The following is a 26,591-nucleotide window of genomic DNA, read 5'->3' on the forward strand; positions in this document are numbered from 1 at the left end:
CTTTCTTGGAAAAGGGTGACTGAAATACAACCATTAAGCACAACTGAAATTGTCTATTTGCAGCTAGCAAGTACTCATGTGAAAACATGGATATTTTAGCACAAGAATCCCAAGCAGAATATCAGGTTTACATCCAGCCATCTCCACCAACAAATATTTTGATATTCCTCCTGAGGACAAAAGTTTGCATTTTCAGCAGGTAAACACAGCAATTCACTCAAGTCAAGCCAGTGTAAACAAGGCCATTTTAAAAATTGAAGACAAGATTAGAAAATGTTTCTTTTATTTCCCTTTTTTTTTTTTTAATAAACCCTTGTAATGCTATTTTACAGCTGCAGAAAATGCAACTTTTGCCTGACTTTTGTGTTGAGGGAGCCAAAATTGAAGAAAACGAAGAAATCTCTCTGTAACAGAGAGTAAACCATCATTTTAATATGCACTGTTCCCAAAAGAGGAGAAAATTCAATTACTAGAATGGCAGCATAATTTTTATGTTATTATTTCAGGAACCTAGAGTTAATTGGACAAGTTTAGCACTCTGTGAATGAATGTGTCCTTACTTCTCCATAATAAATGGTTTATAATTACTTCCATTTTTCTGAAACTGGGAGATAGTTCTTATTAGCCTTACCCTGAAAGAAACATTTTGCTCTTGTGGGGTCTTATATATGCCTCATCGTTATAGTAAATGAGCACCTCTCATACACAGGGAAACATTCTTATTTCATCTTACGCCTAACTGTGCAGAGCTCCACATGCCTACCCATCTGCAGTGAAGTTGCACAAATACTTGTGTCTCAGTCTCAGCTGCAGTTTAGCATCTATCCCACACCTACCCACATCCCAGCAGGCTCCTCAGACCAGGCAACCCTACCCTCACATGAGTAGGGCTGCAAAGTCCATCACATCTTCCCAAGGCCCAGCACAGAGACAGAGTAGCCGTAGCCAGGTGAGAAACCTTGGCCAGATCTACCTGATAGGTCACAGCTCCACATCTCTCACTTTCCCTAAGCAGAACACTTCTAACAACAGGCCATAGAGCATTTGAAGCTGAGACACCCTCGTGCTCCTTTCCATGGGAGCATTATGTTTTCTAGGAGACAATTAAGGACACCTTGTGCCAGAGAGAGGCACTGTTAGGCCAGGATCTGCTCTGGTTAACTCACTTGCTCAAGAGAGAGGAAGTCTGCCAGATATGCTCCACCACCTCCCCTGTTCTAGAAGACAAAACTTGGTCTTCCAAATATGAGTCCAGCAGTGTGCATCCTCCCCTCTGGACTCATCACAGATCCCTGTAATTGCTTCCCTTCATCTGATCCCACCAGTCTTAGTAAAGCAGATACTTTTAAAGCCGAAGGATGTCACAACACATGGTCCAAGGTCTCAATCCCACAGAATCACAGAATCACAGAATTTTCTAGGTTGGAAGAGACCTCAAGGTCATCGAGTCCAACCTCCAACCTAACGCTAACAGCCCTCCACTAAACCATATCCCTAAGCTCTACATCTAAACGTCTTTTGAAGACTTCCAGGGATGGTGACTCCACCACTTCCCTGGGCAGCCTGTTCCAGTGCCTCACAACCCTTTCAGTGAAGAAGTTCTTCCTAACATCTAACCTAAAACTCCCCTGGCTCAACTTAAGCCCATTCCCCCTCGTCCTGTCACCAGGCACGTGGGAGAACAGGCCAACCCCCACCTCGCTACAGCCTCCCTTGAGGTACCTATAGAGAGCGATAAGGTCACCCCTGAGCCTCCTCTTCTCCAGGCTGAACAAGCCCAGCTCCCTCAGCCGCTCCTCGTAGGACTTGTTCTCCAGGCCCCTCACCAGCTTCGTCGCCCTTCTCTGCACCCGCTCAAGCACCTCGATGTCCTTCTTGTAGCGAGGGGCCCAAAACTGAACACAGTACTCGAGGTGAGGCCTCACCAGAGCTGAGTACAGGGGGACGATCACCTCCCTAGCCCTGCTGGTCACGCTGTTCCTGATACAAGCCAGGATGCCGTTGGCCTTCTTGGCCACCTGAGCACACTGCTGGCTCATATTCAGCCGACTATCCACCATCACTCCCAGGTCCTTCTCTGCCTGGCAGCTTTCCAACCATTCCTCTCCCAGCCTGTAGCTCTGCTTGGGGTTATTGCGCCCCAGGTGCAGGACCCGGCACTTGGCCTTGTTAAACTTCATGCAGTTGACCTCAGCCCATCGGTGCAGCCTATCCAGATCCTCCTGCAGAGCTTTCCTACCCTCAAGCAGATCGACACACGCACCTAACTTGGTGTCATCTGCGAACTTACTGAGGGTGCACTCGATGCCCTCGTCCAGATCATCGATGAAGATATTAAAGAGGACCGGCCCCAGCACCGAGCCCTGGGGGACGCCACTAGTGACTGGCCTCCAACTGGACTTGGCTCCATTCACCACGACTCTTTGGGCCCGGCTATCCAGCCAGTTTCTAACCCAACGAAGCGTGCGCCAGTCCAAGCCAAGAGCAGCCAGTTTCTTGAGGAGAATGCTGTGGGAGACGGTGTCAAAAGCCTTGCTGAAGTCAAGGTAGACCACATCCACAGCCTTTCCCTCATCCACCCAGCGCGTCACTCTGTCATAGAAGGAGATCAGGTTCATCAGGCATGACCTGCCTTTCATAAAGCCATGCTGACTGGGCCTGATCGCCTGCTTCCCCTGCAAGTGCTGCATAATGGCTCTCAGGAGGATCTGCTCCATGAGCTTTCCTGGCACTGAGGTCAAACTGACAGGCCTGTAGTTTCCTGGGTCTGCCCTCCGGCCCTTCTTGTAGATGGGCGTCACGTTTGCTAGCCGCCAGTCGATTGGGACCTCCCCTGATAGCCAGGACTGTTGATAAATGATGGATAGTGGCTTGGCCAGCTCCTCTGCCAGTTCCCTCAGTACCCTTGGGTGGATCCCATCCGGCCCCATCGACTTGTGCACATCTAAGTGCTGTAGCAGGTCACCAACCAGTTCTTCATGGATAATGAGGGCCACATCCTGCTCCCCATCCCCTTCCACCAGCTCAGGGTACTGAGTATCTAGAGAACAACTGGTATTGCCGCTAAAGACTGAGGCAAAGAAGGCATTGAGCACCTCCGCCTTTTCCTCATCTCTTGTAACTAAGTTTCCCCCCGCATCCAGTAAAGGATGGAGATTCTCCTAAGTATTTTTTTTTTCAAACCTGGAAATTGTTTACCTTCTTCCCCACACTTTAAAAGATATCAGAAATAGACGTATGACATGACAGTAATACATACAAAATAAAAGATTATTTGCTGTTTCAGCACACTCTGTTTATCTTTTCCAGGACCATGCTGTCTCCCCCATTAGCTGCACTGTTGTAGCAGAGCTCACGTTGGGTTCTCCTTTTTTGATTCACCTGGGCTGGTATTCTCATACTGATTGTGCTTTCCCTCATGACCTCCAAATCCTTTTTAACTAGTCCTTTTCAGGAGGCAGTGCTGTACACATAGTTTCTGGATGCATAAATTAAAATTCAGCTGCAATAAAATATAGCCAGTTGAACCAGTTATCCATCAGGACTTCCCTCTTTTCTCATTACTCAACACTCTCCACTTAGTTCTCAGGTGTTACCAGTGGGGATTTTGTATATTCTAGATCAACAAAACTAGTGCATCATGGCCTCTAAGCACAAGCTGCACCCTCAGCTTGCAAAAGAAAATGATTGAAAAGAAGGGAAAAATAATTCAACCAAGAAAATCCCCCAGCCACCTTTCCTGGGACTGTTCTGAGCCTCCCTTGGTCATTACATTCAGCTTTTTATAGCATACTTAACTACTAACTGAGGTGGAAAGTGGGACCCAGGTCTTCCCCCAGCTCAGGAAATTTGCATTCAGTTTTGATTTTTTCACTCTCTCACCACACAGAAAGTCCACAGGCTTAATGATAAACTTGAAATAAAGTACTCAGACACTTCAGATTACATCCCTCTATAGCTGAGGCAGGTGTTGAGCAAACATCCTGTCAGTCTGGGCAAAAAATTATACCTCAGCTAAGTGGATAGCCTGATGAAAAGGTCCTCATAACTCCCTCAGGAACACACCATCCCTTTCTTTTTTTCTTTTCCTTTCTTTTTTTTTTTTTCCTTTTTTTTTTTTAAATTTTTTTTCCTTCTAGTTGGAAGAGACAAGAGATCTGTCTCTACCCATGAATCTGAATCTTAAGATATAGTTTTTAAAGCATTGAAATTCAAAGCTAAAGTTTTAAAAATAGTCTAGCTTATATTTGAGTTCTGTATGTTTGAGTTAAGTTAGACATTAAACTGTGTTTGACCCAATAAGGCAAGAGTCTGAATTCCATTTTCATCACTAGGAGTTAGGCAAAACAAGAAGTATTTGTAAAAGTTACAAACACTGTGGGAACAGGGACATAATTTGATTTGAATATAAACATTAAAACTGATCTGTCTCCTCTCCAGAGTACGCCAATAGTCTCCCTAAGCAAAGCTGTTTTCAAGCGTTACACAATAGCTGGATACAGATATAAACATGCTAAGAAAGAGACAGCAACAACAAAAATCACTATGCTAATTGAGAGATGTACATTTCAGGAAATATATTACTACCTACCCATGTAAAGCAATCATCTCACACCCGTGAGATAACAGTTCTGGTGCTAAAAAGAACTGTACTGTCTCGGTCTGTAACAATTAACAGATGGAGCAACTCTTCAGGCTTTACATAACAGTAATTAAACAAATCCTCACAATGGCCACATGATTTCACACACAAGCCAGGGTAGTCAAAGCTTTGCTGCTGGGTTGGAAAATTCCAGCCCAGACAGCTCCATGAGCCTTGGATCAACCTGGCTCATCCTTCAGGATATCCTTCTCGCTGCACACTGGGACTGAGGGCAGCTCTAGTTGCCTTCATCGGGAAAAAATTATTTGACTACTTCATCTGTAGGATGGAAAGTTATCCACGCACCTTCACACCTTGTTATGCTGGAAGTCAATCTGAATAAAGAAAATATAGGAAAGTTCATAAATTTTCATATGTAGGGAGAAATCAGCATCCCCACAGAGAGCTGCCTGGTACAAGCAAGCAACCACTCTTGTGTCACTCATGTTCCCAGCAACAAGCACCAGCAGCGCTCTTGTGGGCAAGGGCCCTGAGGCTGGAAGTGGCTATCTGAAATGCAAGAATTACCCATTAATACAAACAGGAAATCTCCCCGCCAGGCAATACACATGTGTATATACCTATGCAAAACTCTACTCACCTAAAGAGGCAAGTAGGAGAATTAGCAAAGCTCTTAAACTGCACCTTAACTGGAGTAAAAAGGAGTCCATTGCAGGTGGTAAATATATATAGAGAGAGAAAACCTTGTATCCTCACATGGGTTCTCCTCCTGCCCAAATGTAAGTATCACCGTTAGCATCAGCAGACCTCCCTTACCTCTCTATGGTGCTGGATATAGGGATGGCAAAACTGGGCACTCCAGAAGTTCACCTCAGGGAAACCTGCAGAGCCATGTTGGGCACAGAGCCACCACCTCCATACAGCTCACCTGGGGGTCCTGCAGAGTTCTGTCACCTCCCCACCTACTTCTCCACCTCACTGTGAAATACCTTGTCATCTTGGGCCAGAAACACACGGATGATACACAGGCCTTTGTCTCCTATACACAAAACATATCTGGAAATCTCCTATTTCATCTAACACTAAGCCAAAATTATCACCTGAAAGAAAAAACAGCTCATTAAAAGTGAACCCAGACCAGACCCAGGTGGGTGAAGGAATTTTTTAATCCTACAAATTGTGTAATATCCTTTTGCTCTTGCTGAAAACTCCCCCAAATTAATGAAGTGTTTCACAGTTTCTTTTGTTCTTTCAAACTGGATTTGTAAATAGAATTATATATATTTTAAAAAATGGAGTAAAACATGCACTTATATAATTGTTCATTCACCTCCTAGCAAAATGAGTAACTGAGGGATTAAAACAGTAAAACAGGGGTTCTGCTGCCACCATACGGTCATGGATACATGTAGGCATGTAAAACAGGAGCTTTAAAATAGAAATGTTTATGCTTCTTCAGAATACATTGATTCATTAAGCTTATCATTTTTATGTGCTTCTTTAACTCATCTCCAGCTGAGGGCACTTGTATCAAGCCCATGATATGATTAAGTTCCCAGCCTGCCTCGTAGGTCTGCGCTAGGGCTGAGCCGGACCCAGAGATTTCAAGGTTCATTATGCACATGGGTGTCAGTCCTAAGGTACCCATTATTTTCAAAAAGCCTCTTGAGAGAGAAAACTAGCTTTTCAGACATCTCAGGGACCACATATCCAATGACTTACTCTGGAGTGAAACCTGAAAGAGCAGGTGAGACCCACTGCCACTCCAAGACCTTGCGAACAGTCCCTGGCATGGCTTACACAAGGACAGGACAATGGCATGGCTGTTATGCCAGTGACTCTTCTCACCATCAGGCACTTACAGAGAGCAAGAAGTAAGCACATAGGAAAAAGGTAATTTAAAACACCTTATTGGCATTTTGATTGTTACTAAGGAAAGTGCAAATCTTTGCTTTAGCTTGGCCAAACTCTTGAAAGAAAAATACATCCTCTCTAGAAAATATGCTTTTGAAAGGTATGCTATGAAGAAAAAGTTTTATGAAGAAACATAAAGGAATGGATTAGCATCAAAGGTCTAGGTAGTACTCTAGACTGACTGAAACCACCTTTACAAGCCATTACTGCCCTGCATATCATAACTTCATAACTCTAAAAATATTATAGACATTATAATAAAATTGCATGTCCTATGAATCCCAAACCTCTTCCTTTATTTTCTCTTTGAGGTGCAGATGAACAGCAGAGTAATTTGCTACTCCATTCTCCCATGTCTCATTAGTAGTAATTTTCATCATTTCTTTTATATTTTAGAGGAGCATTTCTTTCCCAACAGTTCTGGAAAAATATTGCAACGCATAGTTATCTCTTCTCAGAATACAGGAGTTTATGAAACCCCATGCAGTATTGTGTGCTGTGAAACTCAGCTCAAAACTTGGAAAACAAATCACAAAAGGCTGCTGTAGAAAATTCAATAGCAACATAGTCATCTCAGCAGAGAAAAACATACATCTTAATTTATTTTTCTTTTTTATGGAATGTGAACAAGTTTATGAGATACTTAATTTTAAAAAGCTCTGTAAATGAATGGGGAATTTTTCCAGTGGTTTTATGTATTTGTGACAAATATTTCCAACAGCAGATTCACAGACGTCACTTCTAGCCTCTACTAATGAAGAATTATGCTGTCCGTTCTAGACAAATCAGTGTACAGGGATGTGAAAAACATCACCACTGAGACCGACAACTGACAAAAAGCTGTAATTTCAGAACAGTTAAAGAACAAGTGTTAGGATGCTTTAACAATGTAATGTAAAACAAGTTATAATTAAAAAGTTTATTGCCTCTGTATATCATGAGAATATCATGACCCCATGATTTCATACCACTTAATAGATTAAAGGTACTGCCTCAGGCATTCAGTGTGCTATAGCATTAATCTTTGTCTGACATCAGTGAAGTGTAAAATGGATTGGTACATGGAATGTACTATTTATAGTGGAAATGGGCACATTCTCATTACAATATCAACCTCACAATGTATTTGCCTCTTTGTCCCTCAATGTAATTCACCAGACACAGGTACAGTTATGCATCATTTTTTCTTCTGCCTTAGAGGGAAAGATTTCTGAGACATAGTTACTCTAAAAAAAAAATCTTACTTTAAGTTCAGTAAGATAACCAAGCAATCTGGTTTAGGATGGGTTGGTTGTGGAGTCCACACCAATCATCTCATCTAGCATGAAAGACCACATTCAACATTACCATTTGGGGTGGTTATTTTCAGATTTCATTGATGTTTCCTGAACAAATTTCAAGAAAAAGATGGCCACAACAGTAGTCTGTATTCCAGAAAACCATTTAAGGTAACACTAATTACTGTCATGTATTTTACCTTAAAATTCTTCCATTGACTTACATCAGTGCTTTATTGTGATGGTTTTGACCTCAGTGAAGAACTCATAGGAATCCTTTGCTCCCTCCCTTCCTATACCTGAGGCTTTCATCCCACCAAACGGCAAGTTCAGATCTCTAACAAGCCAGCAGTTGGTCCACACCAATCCGGACTGTAGCCTTCGTGCCACCCGATGAACGCGTCCTACATTGCTGGACCACACAGTGGCTGCAAGGCCGTATTTCACACCATTGGCTCTTTCAACCACTTCCTCTTCTGTATCAAATGCTACCACACATGTCACAGGACCAAAGATCTCTTCTTGCATGCAACAAGATTCATCCCTGACTTCTGTAATAATGGTGGGCAACATGAAATAGCCTTTGTGGTTGCCAGCTGGGAGATCTAAGGAATCCACTCCCTCTCCGCAGAGGATTCTAGCCCCTTCGGCCTGGGCTCTCTTCACATAGCTCCTTACCTGAGGAAACAGCAGGAAAACATCATTCCTAAAGGATACAACATTCTCAGAGTTCATCTCTCCAGTCTGGACAAACCAACCAGAGTCCAGGAATATCTCTAATGGCATCACACTGCCATTACTTCCTTTCTAATGACAGAGGGTTGGTTATTCCCCAACTTTTGTTGTTACGTTCCTGTAAAAACCTAGCAGGCATCACTTTCAGCCCTTCAGTAAGTATTCTTAAAAGGGTAGGACCCATGGTGAAAATACAAGTGGTCCCAGAACATCCCTCCCTTTTTCCAGGAGCTTGGGCAATTTGCCATATCTCTTGTGCCATGGTTCACTCACTTACTTTGAGTGATCTGTAATATTTTTCAACTTTACTGGCAGGCTTATTAAAAGTTTACATACCAATAGAATGATGAAGCCATGATGAAGTCTACAGAAAATCTCATTAATAAAGTTATTTCCATGACTGTTGTTATCGTTATGGTTATGTTGTTATCATTGGTTATGCTATTGAACATCTTCTGGTCCAAAATCATTTCCTCATTTATCTCCCTATAGAAAACCACAGAGATACCACTGTGCTTCTTTCTCTTTTTCTTTTCTTAAGCACCTTTGTAGGTTAGACTCGGAAGTCCTCTGTGGTACCACAGACAGAGGGCATTCAAGCAGTGGGCATTCCTACCACTCTACTTCACAATAGGCTGGTGAATGTGCCAAGGCCTCAGGAAGAGGTTTGTCTTTCTCTCTCAGTCTGCGGTTTTCAGGAAGCTTCTTGTTTATACTGATCGTGTCAGATAGTATGGGGACATGAGTATCTGCTGTCCTGAACTCTGTCTAAGACCACAAAAATCATTTCATGTAAGCCACTGAAGCAGACAGCATTTAATTGTGCACTCTCAGCTCTCTACACCCATGCAATTCCAAATTCCTGCTGACATTCCTAGGCAACTGCACTTGTACCCACCAGAATGTGCAGAGTGTTATAAAAATAAGACTTTTACCTCAGCCATTAATTGATGAGGCAAATAAGTGGTCTCAGCAAATGCAACATTAAAATACATTAAAATGTTGCTGAGCTGTAACATTGGTCAGTATAAATTCATGACTTGGGCATACCCGTTTTGACTTATTTCACTTCAAATGGGAAATCTTTTATTTTAAATTATTTTCCCCATGCAGTTGATTTTTCCAGAGTAATCACGTTATCCCAGGGCACAGCCAACAGAAACTTTACTAAACAAATACCTTATATTGGCTTTGAATCCTAATCCCTCACATCTAATCTTGGAGAGAACATGGCATATACCTCTAAAAACACCTTTTGTAATGCACTAGAAGATGAGATAAGATCAAGTAAACTCCATGTAACATTACCTTTTCTAGATGCTCTTTACTTATTAGTGCTCCCATGTTGACTGTAGGATCTGAGGGGTTCCCAACCTTCCACTTCTTGGCCTCTGCTACAAACCTCTTCACAAACTCACTGTATATACCCCTCTGAACAAAGATCCTGGAGGTGCAGAGACAGATTTCACCCTATCAAAACAAGCAAACAAAATCAGTTCATATTACATTGTACAACTCACAGGTTTTAGAAGTTACTTCCCACAATAAGACTTGGGTCCCTGCAGCCTCAGGAGTGCAAGCTACAATCACCAACACTGCAAAACAGGATTTTTCCCAGATCAAAAAGGAAGAAAAAAAAAAAAAAAAAAAGTACAATAATAACAGGATTGTTCAGTCACTTACTAACCCAAGCAGATCTGATTTTTTCATTGATTACATGCCATCTTCCCCAACATTTTTCATAGAAAATGTGATTTCCATTTCTGAATGATCTTTCTCTTCCTTCCCTTCCTTCCTGATGCCAGACTATTTTTTTTTCTGAATGCTAGTCCTGAGGTGATTTCATGGCTTTGGTGATCTCTCCTGAGGATGGTGAAGAAGAAACGGGAACACTGGTAGAATCTGGGGGAAGTCTCCTAATTAAATTCCAACAAAAGTTTTCCACTTAACTCGCAGGAAGGGATTTAAAGCAACTGCTTCCTGGGGGGATAAACAATATATCTATTTTGAGAGAGATAAGGCTACTTTGTTACCTCTTATGGAGAGCCCTAGGAAGAGCACCTTATTATTTTGTTTCCCTGTTTGTGGAATAATGAAAATATTTTCATATTTTTCCACTTGGGGTTTGCTCATAACAAAGAATCTGGAAACAGCCCTTGACAATTTAGGATTTGGATTCAAAAGTACAGACACATGTGCTCACTCTCAAACACACATAAACCTCCTGCTGCAAATGCAGAGTACAAAGGTGAGAGGCACCTGGTTGGCGAAGCTGGACCGCAGGGTCGTGGGGATGCATTGGCTCAAGTCAGCGTCATCAAAGACGATTGCGGGGTTTTTGCCTCCCAGCTCCAGAGAAAGCTTTTTGCAGTGTGGGGCACTCTTCTCCGTGATCCGCTGGGCTGTGAGCGTGCTTCCCGTGAAGGAGATGAGGGGCACGTCGGGATGGCAGACGAGGGCTTCTCCTGCCTTGGCACCCGTTCCAAACACCACGTTCACTACCCCGTGGGGCATCCCTCATGGGAAGAGAGGCACAAAGTGATCACACCCTTTCCCTTGCTTTGTAGGTTTCTTTTGTCTGTTTTGTCCTTGGAGATCGAAAATTACTAGAGACAAAGACTGACCCTCAACTTAGGCAGCGGCTGACATGCATAGTCATGAGTTAAACAATAAAACCCATTCCACTCATCAGTTTGCCTGACGTTCATCATCAGTAACTCAATTTTCATTTATTCTGTAATAGGGAAAAAGCAGTTTTCCTCACATTTTTTTCTAAAAAGCACACCAAATGCAACCATGAGAATCACCAAGAGCTGATTCTCACCATCTCCCGCTCTTGCAGTTCCTCTGCTGGCATAATGGACATAGGAAATTCTCAAAGGGAGAGCAGGAGTGGGGAGGGAGACATGGGAAGACTTTTTCATGAGAAGATAGTGGAAAAAAATAGGGAAATAGCTGGGGTGGACAGATGGAGTAGTATGATCACAGGAAGAGCTTTTCACTCTCCAGTGCAATAATCAGTTGCAGTAGACCATCTTTCCCATTTTTTTTTAGCACTCCGATTTCTGCAACAGAAATGGTGCAGCAGGTCCACACAATTCATCCAGCCTAACACATTAAGGGACTTACCTGCTTTCTCCAAGAGTTTGCACATCATCCAAGCTGTAACAGATGTCATCTCACTTGGTTTGGCAACTACAGTATTTCCACACGCAATGGCAGGAGCTATTTTCCAGGTCAACAAATACAGTGGCAAATTCCAAGGACTGATTAAACCAGCTACAAGGAAAAAAAATATATAAATAAATAGAAATAAAAAGCAGGAATTCAGTCTAATGGGATACAAAACTTGATCCTGTAACCTCAAGCAGTTATAAACCAGTTCATATTTATGAAGGAAATTTAGATATGACTTGCATTTCCAGACAATTGCACAATAAAGCTGCAGCTAGAACCAGTTCTCACAGGCAGATAATTTTAAAAGATCTGTGCAAATGATCCTAAAAGTGATCAGCCATACTCTGAGTTTTGCTGTTTATTTGGGACAGAATCATATTCACAACTGCTTTTCAGGGTTTTCTAGGAACATTATGGCAAAGCCATAAAAACTATTTACGTCAACTGGTCTGTGGTAACATTCTGTGTTAGCCTACATCACTCTTGCTTTATGCTACTCTTTGGAGACTTGGAGACTCTTTTTTTTTTTTTTTTTTTTTTTTTTCCTGATAAATTTTGGTCTAACTTATGAGTGCCAAAGTTTATCAATGTGCTAACTGCTGTTTCCACAAATTGCTGAATTACCAGATTTTTTTTTTCCTTTTCAGTAACTGCCTTTGGGAATACTTCTACTTTACATAATAATAGAAAATGGAAGGAAAAAAATATCTGTAAGTGTTCGGTGTGACTGCTCATAAAAGCCACAGCAGGATTCCTCACTGCTTGACTGAGCAGATGTAGGAATGGGGCTTCAGAAAGAGTGAATTTTATGAGCAATTTCACCAGATTTCTTGTTCTCCATTGCTCATAAAACTTTATAAAGGGTCCTCTAGCTTTTAAGCAATTGAAACGTGAATTTGGAACATTTATACCTAATCATATAAAACTAATAATGGAGTCCTCGCCACTCCATCGCTCGTAAAGTGGGCCCAGGCACTTTGTGAAGCAAGAGCAGCATCTAGTGGCCGAGCAGAGCATCTCCCCGGCTCGAAGCCCCCCGTGCCCCGGCTGAGACGTGGCGTTGCGAGCAGCTGCTGCACTTCAACGACAAAGTATCATAACTGAATTTACATGGGGTGGCTCCGGATCTAGCAGCCAAATCATGTTTAGCACGCGGCCAGGAAACAATAAATGCTAGCTTTAGGAAAAAAAGACATCTCCCAGTTGTCTGAGGCAGGCACTGCCCGGTTTTCGGGGTTTCAGGAGCATCGTACCAACTCCCACAGGCTCCCGTGAGGTGTAGTGCACGCAGCCCATGCTTGCCATCTCGGTGCACTCTGTGGTGTGATGGAGGATAGATGAGGCAAAGAACCGGAGGTTGTGCACGGCCCGGGGGATGTCCACTGTTCTAGCAAACGTAATAGTTTTTCCTGAAACAAAACCAAGCACAGTGCTGTGTTATTACAGGCAGTAAATAGCTCCTCTAAACACCACTGCTAACAATGCATGTTTTTTCATGTCTTGGGGAGAAATGTCTTTTGTCCTGCACCCAAGTAATCCCCAGCACAGCATAATCACCATCAATAACAGCTCCCCTGTAATATTGCATCACAAATATGTAACAGCTCAAGTCAACACTTTGCAAGTCAGAGAAGCAAGACTTCAGATGCCACAGAAATCACAGATCAGGGACTTCTACAAAATTCATGCACGTCTACAACAGTTTGAAACAACAGCTCACAGCTAAAAATCTGGACCATGTCCTCTGTTCCAGTGCTCATCAAGACAATGTATTTGAGATGAACAGTTCACATTTTTACCCTGATCCTTTGACTCTGCTTGGGCAAATTCTTCCAGGTCATGTTCAATAAGGTCTGCCAATTTGTTCATGATCCGAGATCTTTCCAATGGACTTTTTGAGGACCAAGCTGGGAAGGCATCTTTGGCAGCTCTGACAGCAGCTTCCACCTAAAAAAAAGCAAAAGAGCAGTGCTGAATATTAATGAAAGGCCTTAGAGAGAATATCAATCAATCCAACCTGCTCATATTTGGATTAATAATCCAAATCACATTGCTGGGAACACTGTATCTCTCCAGAGTTGTGACTATTGATAGATTCTCCATTTTCATTTTCTCAAGACACTATCCCATAACTGAAAAATGCTTTTGAACATTTCTTTTCTTGATACTGCATTTCACTCTCACTCTGGCTTTTCTCTAAACTTGCAGGCAACCCTCCAGGACTGGAGAAAGTGTCAGGCCAGTCACCTGGCACCAGCAAGCACCACTGGTCCAACCCATGCAGAATCTGGTTTCTCATGGGGGAAGGTACAAGAGTTTCCTGGAGCAAATGGAGCCTCAGTTTGAATGTCCACAGTTTGGCCTTGCAACACAGGATATAAGTGATGAAAGTAAGGGGTTGTGGAAGGAAAAGATTGCATACCCTGCTAACCTCTGATTCCCTTTCCCCTTTGCCCAGTTGGATCAATCAAGGACTGAGAGCATGCCTATAGAAGAGCCACTCAGAGAAAAAAACTTACCTGATCACAGCTGGAAACTCAATACTGTCCCCACATTAGAAAGGAGCACTATTTATTTATTTTTAACTCTTGGGTTTTAGTTATTTCTCTCATTAAATACCTAGTGAAGTCTACAGATGTAAAAAAAAAAATAAAAAATAAAAAAATATCTTTATATGCATTTATATTGATGCTAGACATTAGCTAGATAAGACTACTGAAAAGGACCAGTGACTTACTGTGTGAGGTCAAAACTGCGGTTTGCAGTACTGGAAATGTGAAATGTCTTCTTCCTTTCTCTCTTCCCTTTACCCATTCTAAATTTCCTCCCCCAACTGACATAATACATTTATAACTGACATGTATTTCTGTCTGCCGATCCTCTGAAACTTGGGAAGAGTTCAGAAGCTTCACTGCCTTAAGCATGGGGAGCAAGAGCTTTGTGCACATGGTTAGTTTGCTCTCTCCTAGGAAAGAACTGCTGCTGAGGTGTTTTGGCTGGCAGCAGGCCTAAGCTTTCACGTCCCACTGCCCTTCTGTGACTCTGCTCTGCAGCACAGCTGGAGGAGGCACAGCACAAACACATTCACAATAGGTCTCCCTCCACCCCTGATGGAGCAGCAGTACTAAACATCAGCCCACCAGGCTGGCAGCAAAGTCTTGTGGCTTTTTTTGTCATTGTTGTTTAAATCGGTTGAAAGCAGAAATGCTGGGGCACTAACAGGCCTACTCCTATTGTACCCCTGCCATCAGTGTGGTTCCAGTGTTCATCAATATGGTCATAAGCACTTCATAAATATAAATATATCATTTTACTATAAACACATAATATTTTATAATTATAGTAGAATAATTTATATATATTATTGTATAAAATATATTTATATTTAAATATAAAACAATAGTGGCTGTTTTGCTGGTGTGTTTTGCCTGAGATATACATAGTTTCTGCATGGTCCTTCAGCCTGACTTTTCTGAATACTGGCAGAATACCAGCACTTTTCTAAAGCAGAATAGGCTTAAAACAATTAAAATTCAACTGAAAGCACTCTCCCTCATCAGTCTTTTTCTCTGGGCACTTAAAGTAGTTACCTGGGTCTATTGATTTATAAGTGGGTCCTTCTGGATGCTGTTTACCAGTCTCCCAGATTGCTAAAATGGCTACCAACACCCTTACATATTTTAATTAAATGCACTATTTAACCAACTTTTGATTATATATCACTAAATTGCTTCTACTGCCTAATGTATGTATCAAGGTGGGCTTTTAGCCAAAGCTTAGTTGGTTTCCCATCATTTTTGCTCAAAAATTTCTTCAGCTTTGTGTAACCTAACCAAGTCATTAACCAGGAAGATGTCCGTGTAATATAAATTATATGATTCTGGCCCCCACTAATGTCACAGCATTGGAAATGCACAGGAGAATTTATAGTTTTCCTCAAAATAAGAGACAGAGTTTGAGGGACAGGATGTTAGTGGTCTGGAGGCCAGGCTGGGAGATAAACCAGCTCAGGCAAGGTCATACAGATCATTGGCCAAGCCCACAAACCCAGACTCTACCCTTTTGATTGTAGTTCAACCACCAAGCTGCTGGAGTAGGGCCAAAGCAGGCCTGGGAAAGGGGAACTGCAGCTTCTGGAGTGAGTCAGGTGTGGAAGGCAGGCTACCCTGAAAAGATTCATCCTCTGTGAAACGATACCACCTTCACTAATTAACTTGTTCTTCCACCCTCCCGTCATTAGGTGCCATTGTGGTGCTGCTTCTCATCTGTCCTCTCCTCTGCTGTCTTTTCCACCTGGTGCTGCAATGCTCCAAGAGAGGCTGATGTGAAGGTAAGGCTATCTGCATTTTTAAACCCTCCAGCAAGTTTAAAAGGAAGAAGTCACATTTTCATGGACAGCAGAAGATAAAATTAGCAAAGGAAGGAATATGAAGTGACAGTAGACTAGTCTAAAAAAAAAAAAAAAAAAGGCTCATACAGAAGTAGTAAGAGGGAGCAGCCACCTAGTTTGACTCGCAAAAAGAAGTGAAGAAAGTCAAGCCATAAAGAAGACATGCATAAGAATTCAGCTATGAACTTGTGTCTGAAACACTTCCTTCTGCTTTCCTCTCCTGAACAAGAAAGAGGCAGAAAGAACACACTTTAAAGCTATCATAAAAGGTTCACATCAAAATACCCAAAACTGCCCTGAGGAGGACATTATATATGCATTCCCCAAGGTATGATGCATAGGAGCAAGATTCTTTAAAGAATTTTTTTTTAAAGAGATTTTTGCCAGGCCTAATTAGCAGTCATCAGCCTGTCTTTTGGAGATACAGGGCGCTTGTGTAGCCTGCATCGTGGTTTTGGCAGAAACCAGCTCACCTGGCCCCTGCAGCTGACCTGGTGTTGAATACCATGGCCAGCAATGGGTTTCCCCTCTGTCTCCATTCTGTGTCCTAACTTTCCACAAAAACCAACCACAAAATCTCAAACAGGATGTTGAGCCTTATGAGAAAAACATGAATTCTTCATTGAACCTGGACTTAGATGCTTATTTTGAAATCTCTGGATATCCTCTAAGCAGTCTGAGATTGCACTTTCTCCTCCAGCACATTCCACTAGTCACCAGTGGATGCCAGCTCTGCAAAGCCCAATCTTTTTATATAGCTGTCTGAAGGCAGGAGTATAGCACTTGCTGACTTTACAGGACCCAAACACTATGCACAATCCCCAAGCTGAAAGAGAAACGCCATTGTTCTTCACATACATTTGAACTACAGCTCCAGCACGGCCAGTAGCCTAGTTTTGTTAAGTTGTTCTGGCATTCTCACATCTCTCTTGTTTTTATGATTCTGCAAACAGGAAGATTTGCACCTGCACATCAAAGAGAAGTCTTTTCAGGCATAGTTAAAGGTTAGAGTGAACTTACACAGATGAATTCTAGCAAACCCAACCTGTTACACTTTAACCCTTGGTCATCAGCATCTAGCAAATATTTACTCAATTGAAATTACAGTGCAAAGGTTTCTGCTGAAAGAAGCTAGATGTCAACAGGGATGAAATACAAGTGGAGGAAACAGGTACACATAGTAGAAGTTTGTTTTTTTAAAAAAATAAATGTTTTGAAAATGAAAATGGTACTAGTCACTACTAGTGACTGTTTTCCAAGGCTTTGAGCCTTTTGCATTATGTTATCTTTTCCAGCTGTTTCTTTCCATGCCAAACCTGAAGCAATATGGTAGACACTTCTAGGTCCCTTATAAAGCAGTAGCAATGAAACTGCAGATCACCCAATAAACGTTATGTTACCCTTCCACACTAGAATACATTCAGGGTACCAGGAGATATTCATCCCATCAGAGAGCACAGGTCTAGGAAGCATTACGTTGTTGCAGAGGACAGACTGCTTCATGAGGAAATGCACACTCTCTGCAGCTTTTTTTTTTCTTCTTTTATGACACTTCAGTGGAAGAGCCAGAATGCCAAAATCCTTTGCAAATGATCAAGACACAAACGTAGAACACTGTATACAGTGCCTCTAAGTTTGTTTACATTGGCTTAGGTTCTAGCCTGTAACTTTTGAATAGCAACATTAAAAAAAAAAAAAAAAAAAGTATTTGCTGCCGCAGCAATAAATTACACTGTTCACTGTTACAACACAATCAAGAACTTACTCTTTTAAACGTTGAAGTCTTCAGCATTTATTTTTTTGATCTCTCACCTTCCAACTTCTCCCACTCACGATACGCATTTAACATTTCTACCTCTCTGTGCCCTTGGATAGTACTCACCTCTTCCTTGCCACTGTCTGGCACACTGCAATAGACATCTCCCGTGGATGGATTATAGGAGTCTATGTAGGAGGAACAGGGAACAAATTTGCCAGCTATAAAGTTTTCCAGCACTAAGAGAGCCTTTGAGTGAGCCATTGTTAGCTGCTTGCTTCATCAGCGATTTTTTCCTAAGAGGTGTCAATTTAGATTTGTAGTTCTGTAAGTATTTGCACAGCAAGTTTGAACTCCTCCCCTCTCTCTCCGTCTTCCCTGCATTGCTCGTTCATAAGTCAGATGAAACTCTGGCAACAACAGAAACAAAGAGTAAAGGGGGAAAATTATTATTTCTGTGACTTCCCCCACCCCAGGAGCTGAAGCAGGGAGGCAGGATCAGATTAAGATCTATGAAGAGAGTTCCTCTCTCTTTGTGAGAAAAAAAAAAAAAAAGCACTGAAGAAAGGGAGAAAAACAGTTGTCTCACAAGAAAATTTCTCCCTGACTTTTTCAAGCTACAGTCTGCAGAAAGTCCTTCTGCAACAGCTATACAAAATATATATATATATAAATAAATAAAATCAAGATTCAAATACTTAGCCAGGGACTATAGAGAAGCCTGTTATATATAATTTAGTTTTGCTTCAACTTCCCAAGAACCTCAACTTTCCAGTAACAGCTGTCTCAAATATATTTTACTCCAAGAAAGAACGCTTAAGACTATCAAATGGCTCTAATATTGCATGTTATCTCTTTGCACTCCACACTTAATCAAACTGCTACATCCATACTGAAGAGCAGAATGCCTATTTCTTCTATGAAGAAAGGCTCAGAGAGGTGGAGATGTTCAGCCTGGAGAGGGAAGGCTCTGGGACGACCTTACTGCAGCTTTTCAATACTTAAAGGGGGCTTATAAAAAAAGATGGAGAGCAGCTTTTGGCTTGGGCAGACAATGACAGGACAAGTGAGACTGGTTTTCAACTAAAAGACAGGAGATTTAGATTAGAGGTTAAGAGGAAGTTTCTCTCAGAGGAGAGGCACTGGAACAGCTTGCCCAGAGAAGTTGTGGATGCCCCCCGTGGCAGGGGGGTTGGAACTAAGCGATCTTTAAGGTCTCTTCCAACCCAAGCCATTCTATGATCACCAGGAGATTGTGGACATCTCAGTCAGCAGCCTAGCAAGGTGTTGAAACCTAGACCACTGCCAAGCCATAAAATTTCTTGTGGATCAACACAAATCTTGATTGAATAAAGGTGATATGGCTCTGTTGCTCAACAACAGATCTTCTATTCGTCAACCAATTGGAGCCTCTGGGGAAGGGTTCAAATCAGTGTCGAAAGGTAGCGCAGTCATGTTGAAACTGGATTAGGTAATATCTCTGGCTCTCCCAAGCTATGCAGGGGGAAAGCTTTTCTGCAGTCACAGAATACAGAGTAGCAAAATTTATGGCAACTATGTGTGAGAAGGGTTATCAGAGGTTCATTCCATATCACACTTCCTTGTCTACAAGCAGCAAGAAACATGCCAAAGTCTTAAAACGGAAGACACATTCTTCTGCTCGCAGTACCTCAGAAATAAACTGAGAAATAAACTGACGTAAAATCAACCTTAACATTTTCTAGGACTGAACACAAGTTCAAGTGGAACAGGTTCAAAACAGGAGCTTGGCAGTATGCACTTCTAGAATCTTACAAATGCACTGAAACATTCATGATTGACATGTTGAAACTGCTGCATATTTAAACACAATTTCTGGACTATGAGAAGACGTACTAAGTAGTGATATATCATAAGCTTCAATTTTGGCAATAACAGTTTTCAGGTATTCATTTGATTTGGCATTATTCATTTGCACATAAAGAATCTCTTGATACTTCTACAGACATGCATGCAACAAGGAATAAAATTTATATATGTGGTCAAGTGTATCGAATACCTACTGAACTGGGGCTAAAGCATGCAGTTACAAAACAGGTTGCCTTTCACTTGTGTGAAGAGTAGGTATGAACCAGCACAAATGCATGATTTTGAACAAAATAACAATCATAGCTTTCTTGTGTTTACTATGCAGAACACAGCTTTACAGGCTTCAGTTAAACCAAGTGACTGATGCATTCAGTTGAGTACTCTAGTTCTTCCCCCCACACTGTGATCTAACCAGAGTTCTTTCCATGCTGCAGCTGTGTACATTTCCAGGAGTTCCTGAGGACCTCTCAGAAAAAAACCCACACACCTTCCAAACTGTGGTAAAGGGGAGTTGACCCGAGTTTATTCTGGAGGTGGCAGAAGAACTCTACAGAACTCTCATCACTTGGGTGGCTTCACCTGCCCTCTGCCTGAAAAGTGGGAAGGAGTTACAGGCTTCAGTAACCAGAACAAGCTGGCTTCAGCATATATCTCAAGATTAAACTCCCAGCTTTTGTTCAAAAGAGTACTACATCTGCGTGAAAAGGACGTATACACACAGCAGCTGCACTAAGAAGCAGCGGGAGAAAAGCTGAAATTATTTCCAGAGAAAGACAAGCCACTTGCCAATTTTGCATTTTAGTTTGAAAGTTTACATTGAAATTTATGAATTAGGGAAAGCAAAGAAAGATGTAAAAGAATTTAGAAGTGCTTCAATAAGAAAAAAAAAAAAACAAAGAGTCAAAATTATGCTCTAAGTTATTTTATTAATTTTACATTTTAAAAAATAAAATTAGCCAATGTTGGCACAGCTTCCACTACACAGCAAAAGAAACTTTTTTTTAATTTTTTTTAAATAAGTTTTGGGACAGGAAAAACAATCCTGGGACAACACTACATGCCAGTCTCTTGGAACCAGAGTAGATAGTTCTTTTTTCCCTGAATATGCATTCAATTCAAACCTCAAAATATATTAGACCAATAAAGTTACTTTACTGAATTAATGTGCAGCAAAAAAAGCAAATCAAAGAAAATATGTAAACAATTTATGTCTGGAAGTAAGAAGTTTGTTTTGTGATGATTCGCCACTTTTTTTCTCTAATTCAACTTTCTAACATTTTTCCATCAAGCTCTTTAAGGGGTAAATTCCACATGGAGTAATACATGGACTCTTGTGATCACTAAGTGCAACATTAGCAACTTCTTGTCAGTTGGCGTCTTGTTCTGTAATGGGAGAGACTGATGAAGGGCTCCCCAGAAGTCTAACACAAAGTAACTTTTGTCACCATCTTCTATCCCCAAATTAATTGCACTTGTTCCTTCAGCTGAAGTAACTGGATTCTTAAACAGATGTTTGGTTATCTGATTGCATTTTGGTTGGATTATGGAAGTCCTGGCACCACTGTCATTCTTTAATCTAAAAATAAAAGCAAATGAAAGAAAAACTGGTGAAAAATGAAGTACTAATTGTAAAACGATCACCTCTTTTTAACATGGTACTGTTAAACATGGGAAAAATAACTCCTTTTCCTCTGAAATTCTCTGGAACAAGTTTACAAGGACTAAAACAGTTAACATCTAAACAACAGTTTAGGACATCATAGATCTAAATATCACCCTACTCACTTCAAAATACAAGTTAGTAATAATTACAAGTTCAAATTAGTAAGGGGGGGGGGGGGGGGGGAGAGCGTGAGAGAGAGAAAGAAGTGCAAGATCCAAGCCCTCATTCTGGATCCTACTTAAAACCAGATACCATTAAAGCATCATAAAGCAGAGAGCCTCTGGTAGACCAGAGAGAAGCCCAAAATTTTCAAGCTCTAATTGCACATTTTGACATTAAGTGACTTAGCTTTAACTGTCAGTACCAGAACTTGGTTAATGTGACTAAATTTCTCTCCCTCAGGTCTAGAATTAGAACTTAAATCATAATTTTAAGATCATAGCAATATTTTTTTCACATGACAGATAAAGGGACATTTTTATTTTTTGCTCCTAATACAAGGTAAAGTATATTTATTTAGCCCCACAGCTTCCTCCCACTTACACGATTGGAAAAAGACTAATGTATGCTAAAACTGTGAAGAGCTATTTTTAACTACTGAGAGGGGAAAAAACGTACAAGATTCAAAAGTTAGAAATAGATAAATTTTTTTATTAATAAATCAAACATAACTATGGCGAGTTTTCCTTATACCTTTCTGAAGCCTGGCCTCTTTTTCAGCAAAATAAATTCACTTTTTAAAAGTTAAAGGGTGTAAAATCAACTTTGTCGTAGTCATAAAAAATAAACGCTAAATGAAGTCAACACTATTCCTTTAGAGTACAGAAATTCCACTATAACAATGACATACCTCTGTGACAACTCCTGCAGCAATAGTTGAACCACTGTAGCGTAACATAAACCTCCCAAGCTCTTTAAAATCTTTATACAACTCTAGAGCAACAGGCCTTTGAGTCTGTAGTTCTATTAAAGCATTCTGGCCTTTGGTCAGGAACCTGAAGGTAAATACGGAGACAACTATTAAAAATATATGCATGTATAAATGAAAACAAGAATAGTGAGTAAATGGGAAAAAAAAATAAACTTGTAATGCCAAAAGTATAATGATCGAACTTGATTTCAAGTGTAATCCACGGAACCAGATTGAAAACTCATTCACCTGGAGCACACCTATTAAAAAGGTATCTGATTTTAATTTTAAAGCTTCCAGAGAAGGTCATCCACTGCAACATTTAGAAAATTATTTAGGATGTAATTATCCCATTAGCACCTGTTTTTTACATCTAGGAGAAATCAGTCTTGTTTTAAACCCAAATCCTAACACTGAAGATCCAATTCATTATTCTGTGGAAGTCATGACTTTTCTTCCCATTACTTTTCAGTAACAGTCTGAGCCATGCTATTTCTGGAAAATGATTATTCTGATAATGTTGCATATATCAAATAACACCTCTATCCAAATACAGCTTTAAACAACAAGAGCAACGTTCCCATAGTTTAACTTGTATGGGAAGATTCTCTGTTTTTCTCTGATTGACTGTGTAGAAGAATTTACTTTAGAAAGTAACCCATATCCAGAATTGCAACAAGGTTCCCACACTGTTTCAGGAAGAAAAGAGATAATTTTATGTCATTTTATTTCTCAGGTGCTCAGCACTCATTAAGTGGGAATAAAGTTTTTCACTTTGAAAAGCACTCTGAAATCTAAACATGAACCAACTATAACAATGAAAGTATATTTTTATGTCCTTATAAACATATTATTGCTTCTTAATAGAACCTTCTTGCTACCAATATTTTAACTAAAAATCAGCCCATTTCTTGTGTAATCATTAACTATTTAAAACACTTACTTAGGCTTTTTCTTTGTCACTTCACCAGTGCTTTTGTGCAGGACACTCAATAATCTTCTAATAGTAGCGGGTTCACTTACGGTTTGATAGTGTAAAAGCACCTAAAAATATTTTTTCAATTATTAAGTATTATAAAATAATCAGAAATCCTAGGTGTTAATACTTGAAAATATCAAGTTTCTTTAAGAGTGATCTTTAAAACAAATTCTTATAGAAATCCTCTCACAGGAAGAGTTACTGTATTCAGGAACTTACAAAAGTAATTTACTACACTTTGTGTTCTCTGCCAATATGACAAAATGACAAAAAGGTCATGTATTAGTTCATCATAACTACATTTTTCATTCTTCAGTGTTTTGCTTGTGTCATGTCATTGCAGTTGTGTAGCATGAACCGATTCCCCATCCCCTTACCCCCAAGGTATCTTATAATCAAATGCATCATTATAGTCCTATAGGGTACGTGCTTTCAAAAGAACAGCCTAGCCTGACTGTGGTAGAACAACATGTTCTCTGAAATGCTTAGGTAGGTATCAGAAGTCAGTAAGAATGTGCATAAGCAACCCTAAAGCACCTTACATCCTCTTCAAATTGCAGGAAAAATGAGATTCTGCTTGAGGGAGGGAAGTACATCTGGACAATAAATGACTCTGTATTAGGGGGGTGTGGGAAAGAATGCAGAGAGGAAAAGCCCTGAGCAACCTGCAATGAAAGTAAGAATTTTCAAAGAGACTTACAGGGAATCCTTTAGTGATTGGAACCTCAATATTAAAAATGAGAATCCGAGCTCTGAATCGAGTGCAAACTTTAATGGGCTCCTTGGGATCACAAAATACACAGCCAACGCTACGAGAAATGAGAACAAAATTTGACATCTTGATTTAGAAATATTAATTGCTTCACTGGAAAGAAAAACAAAGCAAAGACAACATTTTAACAGTAGCTTGAAAAAAATAATCAGGAACACTGTATTAAAAACTGTCACCTAATTAATTTCTATACAATGTCTATGCTGTTTTGTGGGCATGCATGAAGAGGTCTGTCTAGTTCAATGAACAATTACATCCATTGCTAATCAGTTTCTAAAAATGTCACCGTTTCCTGTGTGTAGGTACTTTGAAGAATTAGACTTTCATTCAGAGACTAATTGTTCCAGATCAACAGCATGAAATACCTCCAGGTGCTTAAAACTGCAGTGCTGCTGCCTGTAATTTAACTATTTTGTGGATAAATGAACATCATGATCAAGACTCTCAAAATTTAGGCTCTCTCAGCAGCACTCACTTCCAAAGAGCTTTACTTCTAATAAATTGAGTCACAAGAAGGCTGATGCCTTCAAGCACAGGAAGGCTCATTAAGATAGACTAGACACAGCTTTTCAAGAGCAGCAAATTTTAACCATCTAAAATGAAAGAAAAAATTAATCCCACACAGATAGTGAGCTGCATGATTAAACCTACATATCAGATGTAATCTATTTGCATCAAAATCACGAGGACTTAAAACTTGTACCTCTTCTTGACAAATCTATTACATCTCCAGAAGAGAAATGACATCAAAGAATTGAATCAAGCCTTTTTCTCCATTTACCGAAGAGAATCACTCACCATTGTGAAATAGAAATACAGAAAAGCCCGACTTATTTTCTTTAAAAACAGAGTACAAATTTGCAAACTATCAAGACAAGGTGTTTTCCAAACAGAAGCTTTAAAGTTTCATGTTTGAAGTCCAACAGGAATGTAAAAAAACTGTACAAGTTATGGATCCAATTATCTAGCCTGAATAACAATTGTCACTTACCTAAAAGTTTAAGGCTTAGCACAAAACCTACAGACTGAAATAGACACAAAATTATTTGCTGTGTCTCATTAAATATGTCAGGGAAAAAAAAAAAAAAAAGGTCAACTAAAAGAAAAAGCATCTCAATGTGTTGAACAAAGTTTAGCACCAACTTGGCTTGTGCAGTTTTGCCTATTGGTATGCAATGGCAATTGTTTGGATGTGTTTTTTAGAATGATTTATGATTTCATAAGCTCTTCAAAAATCTTTTCTTTCATTTAGTAATAAGGATTTATTTAGTTCAGCACTTCAGATACCCAAGGAGACAGCTTAAGGAAAAAGGCTCTGAAGGCTGCCAGTGTCAGCACGACATACGACAGCTAACAGTATTCTTCTGAGGTTGCCGTTGTACATATAGCAGATGTTTCCAACGTTTGTACATGCAAGCCAGGTGATATGTATCACTTCGGTTTTAAATATCCTGGTAGCCACATCATTCTTCAAGTAAACCGCTGATTGTTAAGTGTAATAGTTATAAAGCTTTTCATTAAAAACAAACCGTTACTTAGACTGAAACTCCGTTTTGCTCACTTGATTTTGATGATATCCATGCCGGTCAAAGTGAGACTAACGTGATCTCCTGCTGCAGCCCAATCAACTGGTTCATCATGCAGTGTGATTCCTGGAAATGAGTAAGAACAGAACCTCACAGTGAAGTACCTAGGTTCTGGGCTACAAACAAACAGCTCTGTTTGGGCCATTTGTGCTTCATCAACCATTACTCATCAATTTTCAGTATGAATGGGTTGAGAGTAAAAGCTTATTAACTGAGAACACTGAGGAAGCATTTTTTCTTCCTTGGTGAGGACTCACTATTCTCTCACCCCACCCTGCACAATAACATGGCTTTATTTAAGCCAGAAGAGGGGACCTGGCACTTGTCACAGAGCGCAGATGACGCAGTCCTGAAAATGCCGTAGTACTAATATCTCCGTGCCTGCCCCACCCTTCCTTTGAGGCACATGCACACCCTAGACCGCATCTTTCATATACTTTAATGGTACTATGTCAACTTTCATTTACCTTAAGTGGGTTTGCTGACTCTTTCATAAAAAAGCGTAACAGATGCCTTTCGTTCACAACATTGCATCTATTAGAAAGCATCATTGAAAGTCATTTTATTCTGACTTCTATGTATTTTAAACATTTTAAAAGATACCCTGGCTGGTAGGTGAGGATAAAACTAATTATTCCCGATTAAACATTCTGAGGTTTTTGGTAGACACGAAGATTGATATTTCTCAGCAAAAACACTTCATAATTACTGCATACATTTTATAGACTCTAGTTCTATTTCACTACAGACTGTATTTATTTATTTGCAAATGTTTCCAAAAACACTTGTCAAAGCCGTGTCAGAAAGCATCATTCAACTACAAGCATGTTAAGTACTGCTTTTTAAACAGCGTTGATAATTATTTCACACGTATGTGTCATTCTCACAGAATGATAAACGAAGTACAGTTTCTTGAAAATGAAAAACTGAGATTCTAATGTGCACACGACATTAATATATTACAATAAATTAAATTCTTCT

General features: G+C 40.3%; 2 protein-coding genes across 4 annotated transcripts in view; both read right to left on the reverse strand.

Moving 5' to 3' along the window:
• Positions 1-6,794: 6,794 nt before the first annotated feature.
• On the reverse strand, positions 6,795-18,168 carry ALDH8A1 (aldehyde dehydrogenase 8 family member A1). Of its 2 annotated transcripts, none has more exons than XM_082756454.1 (7): positions 17,862-17,958; positions 13,506-13,653; positions 12,960-13,115; positions 11,659-11,808; positions 10,789-11,045; positions 9,838-9,999; positions 6,795-8,472 (listed from the first exon to the last, which is right to left on the reverse strand). In XM_082756454.1, exons 1-7 carry the CDS (start codon positions 17,886-17,888, stop codon positions 8,020-8,022), a joined length of 1,353 nt encoding a protein of 450 aa, XP_082612580.1. In that variant the 5' UTR covers positions 17,889-17,958; the 3' UTR covers positions 6,795-8,019. The 2 variants fall into 2 exon arrangements, with proteins under 2 accessions (XP_082612580.1, XP_082612579.1); XM_082756453.1 differs by lacking the exon at positions 17,862-17,958 and adding an exon at positions 17,979-18,168 and having other exon boundaries at positions 6,799-8,472.
• A 2,438-nt stretch (positions 18,169-20,606) lies between these two features.
• The window catches only part of HBS1L (HBS1 like translational GTPase), a 60,323-nt gene continuing 54,338 nt past the window's right edge, over positions 20,607-26,591 (reverse strand). For both annotated transcript variants that reach the window (XM_082756452.1, XM_082756451.1), the window contains 5 exons: positions 25,586-25,676; positions 23,953-24,061; positions 23,217-23,317; positions 22,214-22,358; positions 20,607-21,276 (listed from right to left, as the gene is read on the reverse strand). In XM_082756452.1, the coding sequence (XP_082612578.1) occupies positions 21,265-21,276; positions 22,214-22,358; positions 23,217-23,317; positions 23,953-24,061; positions 25,586-25,676 (458 nt within the window). In that variant the 3' untranslated portion in view covers positions 20,607-21,264. The remainder of the gene's footprint in view (positions 21,277-22,213; positions 22,359-23,216; positions 23,318-23,952; positions 24,062-25,585; positions 25,677-26,591) is intronic.

Source organism: Aythya marila, assembly GCF_965140915.1.
Source record: "Aythya marila genome assembly, chromosome: 3".
NCBI classification, from domain to species: Eukaryota; Metazoa; Chordata; class Aves; order Anseriformes; family Anatidae; genus Aythya; species Aythya marila.

Excerpts from the sequence above, each read along its gene's own strand:
- ALDH8A1 (XM_082756453.1), bottom strand. The coding sequence starts at position 18,116 with ATGGCTCACTCAAAGGCTCTCTTAGTGCTGGAAAACTTTATAGCTGGC. Across the intron at positions 13,116-13,505 it reads AGCAGAGTCAAAGGATCAGG|GAAAAACTATTACGTTTGCT; the intron begins GTAAAAATGTGA and ends GTTTTGTTTCAG. Across the intron at positions 8,473-9,837 it reads GTAAAGAGCATCTAGAAAAG|GTAAGGAGCTATGTGAAGAG; the intron begins GTAATGTTACAT and ends CTGTTTCCTCAG.